This window comes from Nannospalax galili, unplaced genomic scaffold (genome assembly GCF_000622305.1).
Source record: "Nannospalax galili isolate Female #2095 unplaced genomic scaffold, S.galili_v1.0 scaffold1688, whole genome shotgun sequence".
Lineage (NCBI taxonomy): Eukaryota > Metazoa > Chordata > Mammalia > Rodentia > Spalacidae > Nannospalax > Nannospalax galili.
Window position 1 is genome coordinate 1,208,451 of NW_008358621.1, and position 8,951 is coordinate 1,217,401.

Below are 8,951 nucleotides of genomic sequence, written 5' to 3' on the forward strand. Positions count from 1 at the left end.
AATAAACAGGTGTGCACAATGAATTCTGACTAATACATACACCCATGCCATTCACATCCACAGTGATATTTACAAAATTTCCATTTTGTGAGAAATTCCACTTGTGTGTATGACGAGTTAATTCCTCTCCTTCCAAAGGAAGCCAGCCATGCTGCTCTGATTTCTGTCACCACACATTGGTTTTGCATAGTCTAAAGCTTTGTACACACGAAGTCTCCTAGTAAGCCCTCTTTTATTCTGGCATCTCTTTCTTATTTATTTATTTATTATTTTTTATGTCTATGAGTGTTTTGCCTACAGGTATGTAAGTTCGCCACATGCGTGCAGTACCTGTGAAGACCAGAAGAGGGCGTCAGATCCCCTGGAGCTAGAGTTACAGATGGTTGTTAGCTGCCATGTGGGTGCTGGGAACCAAACTGGGGTTCTCTGCAAGAGTAGCCAGTGCTCTTAACTGCTGAGCCATCTCTCCAGCCCAACCTTTGGTATTTTTTAAGTTTGCTTTTTTGATTATATGTGTGCATGTGTCTGTGTATGAATATGTGTAGTGGAGTACAGGTGCCCGTGATGGCCAGAGGTGGTGGATCCTCTGGAGGTGCACATGCAGCTGTGTGAGCCACCTGATGTGGGTGCTGGGAACTGAACTCAAGTCCTCTCCAAGAGCAGTACATGCTCTTAACCACTGAGCCATCTCTCCAGTCCCAGGTTGTTGGTTTTGGTTTGGTTTTCTGGTGCTGCTTTGAGTCAAGTTCTTACCATTCTTCCAGGGCTAGCTATGACTCTTCAATCCTCCCACCTCAGCATCTTGAGCATCTGGCACTGAAATAATCTTAACAGGAACTTTTTCAAAACAGCTTCAGGACAAATTACTGGAGACCTGCCTGATTCTACTTTATTGAGACAGAGGGTATAAGGGTATGAATAGCATTTGTCTCATGGTACTGGAATCAAATCCAGGGCCTCATACGATCAGGCAAATGCTCCAGCACTGAGATCCAATCCTGATCCGGAATTTGCATGTTTGACAATCTGCCCAGGAATCTTTGTACACACAAAAGATCAAGAATAACTAACTTCCCACATTAAAAAAGTTATCAGTTGAGCACAATGAAGCACTTCTGCAATCCTAGGAAGCTGCTGCAGGAGGACTGCCAAGAGTTTGAGGCCACCCTGAGCTACATCACGAGTACCAGGTCAGCCTGAGCTACAGAGCAAGAGTCTGTCTTTATAAAAACAAAACAAACAAAATTATCAAAATATGATACTGCCAAATATCAGAAAAGGATATGAATCCACATGATTGCCGACACTTTGCTGGTGGGAGTACAAACTGGTGTAGCTACTTTGGAGCAGTATGGCCCAATGTGCTGAAGGTCCCACACTGTGTAACCTGACAATTCTACTCCAAGTTATATTCCCAAAGAACCACTTGTCTGTATGTAACAGGGGACATGAATAAGAAAGATCACAGCCACACCTGGAACAGCAATACCACAATTCAAATGTACTTCAGGGTAGAAATAGAGGAAAGATGAATCAAGTGGTCCAGGTACAAAGTGAATAAGAAAGATCACAGCCACACCTGGAACAGCAATACCACAATTCAAAGTACTTCAGGGTAGAAATAGAGGAAAGATGAATCAAGTGGTCCAGGTACAAACACAATGGAGCATCATACAGCAGTGTAAACCACAGAAATATACAACAGTGTGCATGAGTCTTAGCAATGCAGCACTGCAGATTAACAGTAGGTGGAAAACAAGGCCTGAAAAGGTCACAGAACCGTGTCACATACAAAGCTAAAATTTTTGCTTTTTTCTTAAAAACTTTTCATTTTATGTGTATGAGCGTGTTCCTACATGTATGTATTTGCACTGTGTGCATGTTTAGTGACCCCTCAGAGGCCAAAGGAGGTTGCCAGATCCCTGGAAATGCATATAGATGGTTACTAGCCACCATGTGGTGCTTGGAACCAAACCTGAGTACTCTGAAAGAGCAGCCAGTCATCTCTCCAGCAAGGCATTTTGGTTTTGTTTTGGTTCTTGATTGTGTTTCGGGTTTTTTGTTTTGCTTTTTGTTCTTGAGACAGGGTCTCACCATGTAGCAATGGCTAACCTGGAAATAAACTATGTAGACCAGGCTGGCCTCAAACTCACAGAGATCCAGGTAGCTCTGCCTCCCAAGTGCTGGGATTAAAAGCAAGCACCACCTTGTCCAGGAAATTTTGTTTTTAATTTAAAGAATATAAACTAAGGAATGAGAAACATAAGGTATAGCCTCCAAACTACCAGCCACTTCAATAGAGAGAGACTCATAAAACCCTAAGCCCATAGGCTGAGGTCGTAGACTGTTTTAGTGTTGGGTTTACAAGTCAGAATGTGTTGAGCAGAGCGCATTTGGCTCTACAAAGTACATTCTAATTTCTATTTCCCTCATTAATATTGTGAACATTTTCCATGTTTCTTGTCAATTTTTTTAACTTTTTAAAAAAAATTTTATGTGTATGCATGTATTCTAGCCTGCATGTAAGTAAGTACACCCATGTCGTGCAATGCCTGCAGAGGTCAGACTGTCAGATCCCTTGGGACTGGAGTTACAGACAATTGTTAGCTGCCATGTGGGTGCTGGGATTCAAACCCGGGAATTCTGTAAGAACAACCAGTGATCTTAACCACGAAGCCATCTCTCCAGTCCCATTATTTAGTATTTTTAAAATGGGCTTCTTTTGGGGCTAGAGAGATGGCTCAGCAGTTAAGAACACTAGCCATTCTTGCAGAAGACCAAGGTTCGAATCCCAGCACCCACATGGCAGCAAACTCAGCAGGCACTGCATGACACAGGTGCAGTTACATACAGGCAGACAATACACTCATACACGTAAAATAAAAATATATAAAAAAATTTTTAGCTGGGTGTGGTGGCGCACACCTTTAATCCTAGCACTTGGGAGGCAGAGGCAGGCAGATCTCTATGAATTCAAGGCCAGCCTGGTCTACAGCTGGGGCTACAGGGAGACCAAGTCTCAAAAAGATGCCCCCCGCAAAAAAAATTTTTTTTTTTTTTACTGGGCTCCTTCTTCTGCATTTTGTCTATCTTTCCACCAACATAATCACCAGAGGTTTGTTTTGATAGTTTTTTCCTTTCCTTTGACCTTAATGACATGAGGGAAAAGAACATTTTCTTTCTCTTCAAAAGATCCTAATTACTGTACAGGGCCATACCAGAACAATCTCTCAGAGCTCTGCCCAGTGAGGTGAGGAAGGACAAAGAGTTCTTTAACAATCAGAACAACCAAGTCCCATAGAGGAGTATGAAGAGCTCCTGGTGGGGCAGCCACAGTGCAAACCAACCTGCAGGTTTGGGGACTGTAGGTCTGAAGTCACCAGGGAATGGTTGAAGTGATAGAGAGCAGCAGCAAACTCCTCGTCTGATGACCCTTAGGACAGATGGGAAACGATTATTCAGTAAACTACGATGCTGTAAGCACCCTACAATAGCACTGAGCTCCTATACTGACCCTTCAATCCATCCTTGTCCACCTCCTTGATAATACTGGCCAGGGTGGCCATATGGTGCTCTGAGAGAGACACACTCAGATAGTTCCGGATGAAATTGTTTCGAGAGTTCAACATGGAAGAGGTGATGAAGTTCAGAATGTTGGATGCCAGACCTAAGAACTAGAGGGAACACAAAACAGCTCAGATCAGGGTCATGGAGTGCAAGTGTCTTACGACCCTAAATTCAAAGAAGAATTATATAAACCCATAGATCCTGTGCCAGAAAAAAAGAGAATTAAAGAATCATATTTAAAACGTTGTTTGCAGAGGGACTGAGTTAAATGAGAATCAGCTACACAAAATGGCATGTCAACTGAACGCACCATACTTCAGATGGTACTGTGTGAGAATAGGGTTCCAAATCAACTGATGAGCACTGCCCTGTTCCTTTAAGGTCCTGCCTCTATCCCACTCTAGACCTAAGTGTTAACACGCTGAAGTCTGACTCCTACATTAATGATTTTTACACACATACAATTATTAGCTTTCTTCATTAAAATGAAGTTGAATTATCATATTATTGCATCAACTGATTATTGGATTATTAACGTTTTATATCCATTAACCTTAACATATGAAGCTATATAAAGCTGTAAGAAAGAACTGTACCTGACTCAGAACAGGGGCTGAAATGTAGCAGTTAATAAATATTAGCTGAATAAAAAGAAGTAAGCATCTACAGTGTCTCAACCCTGCGTAAAGGTTTTGAAGTTACTCTTTCATGGCATCCTTAGATGCAGGTACCAATCACTCCCACTGAGGAGACAAAATTAGGATTTGGGACGTTCACATTCTTGCCCAGAACCATTAAGAGGAAAAAGTAGACTTCAAATCTACTTTTATCTAATCTAAAGGCTACGCTATACCCATCAGTACCAGAGCATGTTATTTAATTAAGCATAATCAATACACAGAAATCTTAACAATGGTGGGTCTAAGCATTGCAGTTACCCAACTTACTAAGTGCTTCTGCTCATATGACTGGCTTCTCTGATCACCACTCACTCAATTTCCCTCCCACTGAACCTCAGAAACTCACTCTTACCAATTCAGGATCTTTTCGGCTGGCCAAGATGTTGCCCTTCTCACTCGGGGCCTGTTTACTGGGGCTTTTAACCCGAGGAGAGCTCTCCAGTGGAGGGGGCGGAGGAGGGGGTGGAGGTGCCACTTTCTCTTTACTGGGGGAGATGGTCTCCTCAAACCATTGCCCCAAAATAGGCTCACTGTCATCATCTGGAGAGAAAGTTACAAAAATAGCATTTCTAAAATTTTTTATTTAAATTTTTATTTTATGTGTGTTTTGCCTACATGTATGTAAGTGCACCACATGCATGCATGCCTATGGAGACCAGAAAAGGGAACTGGATCTCTGGGACTGGAATTATGGTTTGTTGTTAGCTGCCAATGGGTTCTGGAAAGTGAACCCAGGTCCTCTGCAAGAGCAGTAAGTGCTCTTAACCACTGAGTCATCCTCCAGCCTCTGAAACTGTTCTCTAGTACTCAGGTACAAAGTCAAAAGGATCATAAGGCTATTCTCCATGGTGGGGATGAGAACTGCTGCATCAAGTCTTATCTAAATGTACCCAGAGAATGTGAGCATTTTACTGCACAAAAGTTATAGCACTGTAAAGATTGTTTTTAAAATTTTATACCATTGGGGATGGAGAGATGGCTCAGACGTTAAGAGCACTGGCTGCTCTTGCAGAGGTTCTGTGCTTGGCTCTCAGCACCCACATGTTGACTAACAACTATCTGTAACGCCAGTATCAGGGGATCCGACGCCCTCTTCTGACCTTGGGCATTGCACAACACAGGTGCACTTACACACAGGCAATACACTCATACATGAAAAATAATAAAATAATTTTAAAAATTTTATACCACCAAAAACTGTTTTTTAAAAGAATTATACCACTGTAAAAACTGTTTTTTTAAGGGAAGTTCAACAAAGGAAAGGAAACCGTTTCACTTTATTTTTCTGGAAATAAGCTAAGTATTTTCAAGAGCACAAGGTACACCTGTCTCACCAACTACAAACCCCAGGATGATAAGAATCACACCCCCTTCTCAGTATATCACTATTGCACAATTGGACCATGCAGAGGAATCTGAGATAAGACAGCTGTCTGACTCACTCTCCCCAAACTAAGGCAGGAGGCTGAAGATCTCTCTTTACAGTAGTTCTTAATTCTTCCCTACACTTCCATAAGCTATCATCTATGGTGACAGCGAAACTAAACTCCTCCCCATGACCTTCTGAGTTGCACTGGAAGAGTAGGTCCTAGCATGAGTCAGTACGGGAAAAGTTATGAATACCTGAGATGAATTTGGATGCTGATGGAAAGGAATGAAAAGCCATGTGGGCCTAGGTCAAAGCAGTGTCCATCATTCAGCCTCTAACACTCAGCTTACTTTTCGAAAAAAAGAGTCTCCTGCAGCCCAAGCTGGCTTCGAACTACGGCTCCAACAGCGACCAGGAACGGCTGACCCTCCTGTTTCGACTCCCTCCTAGATACCAGTTATATAGCTGTGTTTCACCACACTCAGTGTATGAGATGCTGGGGGTGGAACCCAGAGTTTCACACATGCTAGGCAAGTACTCTACCAAGTGAGCTACATCCCCAGTCCCTCAAGGTGCTCTTAAACAGCAACATCATCTCTGAGAGCACATAAAAGCAAAGCCCAGGCCGGGAAGACGAAAATAGAATGGCACCAGGAAACTAAAGGAGCCTGTGGTCCCCCAGTTTATCTTTGGGAGACAAGAAAGAATGGACTACCTTGGCTGCTGTCCTCCTCTGTGCTACTGAAATCATCCTCATAGTAAGTATTCGAGTCAGTGGAGGCGCTGGCATCGCTGCTCATGGAGCCCTTTCTCTGCCGCTGCAAGACACATGCCTAGGAAAACCAGGCAGTTTCATAATTATAAAGGACAAAAACAGCCAGCCCATGTAATCTTACATACCACGTAATCTGACAAGTTTCTCCTCTTCCAAATTATCAATGGCTTGATTCCCACACACCTTTCTGTATGAAGTTGAAAGTAATGTCAACAGCAGGTTTGTCAATGGGACAGAGTCAATCAGCCGTTGAATCCTTTGTATGGAGGTGCTCTGGGCCATAATGCTCAGGACTGCAGGTGGACCATCTGTCTCCCAGCCCTGAAGGTAACAAGAGTAAATGGACATTATTGCTATGACTCTGCCAGGAAGAAGCCCCACACTGAAGGCTCAAGCTAGCATCCTGAAAGCTAGCCACCAAGAAATGCCAAAACTACAAGAACAACTTCCTCACCTTGTGGAGAGCCTCTACCTGAAGGTCTTGAAAAAGAGATGTCAGCAGCTTGATGGCATGGTTCGCCAGGATCACAGAAAGAACCCCAAATCCCTGATGCCTACACAAAGGAAAACAAACACAAACCTGACGACACTCAACAATGAGTCACAAGCTCTGAGATATCGTTATGAGTTTGGCATCCTAGTCCCCTTTAAGGATCTAAGGACCTTTCCACCCAAGAAAACTGCTATACCACTTCAGAGGTTCAGTCTCCTTGCAGGGTTCAAGTAAGGACTACTCCCAGAAGAAACTATTCAAAAGTTCAAAGCTACCAGATCATATAAAGATGTTAACTTTTAAAGAATTATTGCTGCCAGGCACGGTTGCACATGCCTTTAATCCCAGCACTTGGGAGGCAGAAGCAGGAAGATCTTTGTGAGTTCAAGGCCAGCCTGGTCTACATAGCGAGTTCCAGGACAGCTGGGGCTACAGGGAGACCCTGTCTCAAAAAGACGAAAAGAAAGAATTATTGTTTTGAGGGCTGGAGAGATGGCTCAGCAGTTAAGAACACTAGTGGTTCTCGCAGAAGACCTGGGTTCGAATCCCAGCACCCACATAGCAGCTAACAACTGTCTGTAACTCCAGTCCCAAGGGATCCGACAACCTCTTTTGACCTCTGCAGGCATTGCACAATATGGGTGCACTTACCTACATGCAGGCAATAGGCAATACACGAATACACGTAAAATAACAAAACAAAACAAAATTGTAACGTGCCTATATTACAAAGTGCTGGACTTTGTAGAACATTTTGGGCAGTAAGAAGGAAAAATAAGGCGAGGGTGTCAAAATATAATCAGGTGGATTCACAGGAATCTGGCTTTTGACTCAGTATTAGGCAAGAGGAAGACATTTAGCCAGGCTTGGTGGCTCACACCTGTAATGTGGGCGCTCAGAAGGCTGAGGCAGGAAAATTGCTTGTTCATGGCCAGCCTGGGCCACATAGTGAGACCCTCTCTCAAAAAAACAGACAAAAAGCTATAATACTGAATAAATCCAAGTTATTTGCAGATCTAAGCAGTGGTACCACACCATCTTGGATGAGGTGATTCTTTGTGGGAATGGTCCAATGCATTGTAGGTGTTTAGTAACAGCCCCTTCCTTGGGAGGAACTCAGATGTTTCCAAGCGTTGCAAAATTGCCCTCACTTGAGACCTGCAGAGCAGAAGTCTTCAGAAGAAGATATAGTCTGGTAAGATTAGATGGAAGAAAGAAAAGTTTGCCAGGATTTCCACCAAGGTATTTTCCCTCCCACATTTAAAAAGATTCCCAGTGGGAAGGAAGGCTGACCAAGCAATGCCATCTGAGAAGCGGGAGGCAGAGAAGCCAAGACAGGAGAGAGTTCCTGGGGAAGGAACTTATTGAAGTCTTTCTGTGACCCTTTAATTTTAGAAAGGAACAGACCAGTGGACTGAGAGACAGTTCAGTTATCTTACAGGTGTAGTTGTTAAAGAGACTTTTTTCACCTAAAACTGTACTGTGAATTTGTTTTCTTAATTACACCCCTTTATTATTTTATTGTATTTTATTTTACTTATTTTTTTGAGACAGAGTCTCTCACTATGTAGGATTAGGGCCTGGAACTCACTATTGTAGACCAGGCTGGTCTCGAACTCAGAGGACCTCCTGTGTCTGTCTCCTGAGTGCTGGGACAAGGTGCACACCTTTAAAATATTTTTGATAAGGCTGGTTTTGTGGCACATTCAGCAGGCAGAATACAACTACTCAGATCCTATTCCCTCTCATTGATGCATTGAGCAGGAAGGTTACATCCTGATCCCCTAACAATCATGACCAGAAACAGAAAAGGCTGGTCTACCTGCAGTACAAGTAGTCTACCTGTCTACTTTTAAGTCCTTACCAAGGGTGTTATACACCAAAATGTGACAGTGCTAGTCTTCCAGTGATTATTTTCCTACAGGTGACTTTTTTCCTTCCTCTTTTCTATATTGTCTAATTTCCTACTTTAATAAGTACATATTACTTATTAAAGTATAAATAAAACATGCTCTTTTGACAAATATTATCTTTACTTGCTGGTTTGCATCTGAAATTTCTTAATGC

At 42.8% G+C, this 8,951-nt stretch overlaps 1 protein-coding gene across 12 annotated transcripts in view; it reads right to left on the reverse strand.

Moving 5' to 3' along the window:
* The window catches only part of Ubr4 (ubiquitin protein ligase E3 component n-recognin 4), a 136,525-nt gene that overhangs the window by 107,245 nt on the left and 20,329 nt on the right, over positions 1-8,951 (reverse strand). For all 12 annotated transcript variants that reach the window (XM_017795274.2, XM_008821823.2, XM_029558037.1 and 9 more), the window contains exons 12-17: positions 6,846-6,945; positions 6,575-6,712; positions 6,332-6,449; positions 4,600-4,787; positions 3,515-3,674; positions 3,348-3,433 (exon numbers count right to left, since the gene is read on the reverse strand). In XM_017795274.2, the coding sequence (XP_017650763.1) occupies positions 3,348-3,433; positions 3,515-3,674; positions 4,600-4,787; positions 6,332-6,449; positions 6,575-6,712; positions 6,846-6,945 (790 nt within the window). The remainder of the gene's footprint in view (positions 1-3,347; positions 3,434-3,514; positions 3,675-4,599; positions 4,788-6,331; positions 6,450-6,574; positions 6,713-6,845; positions 6,946-8,951) is intronic.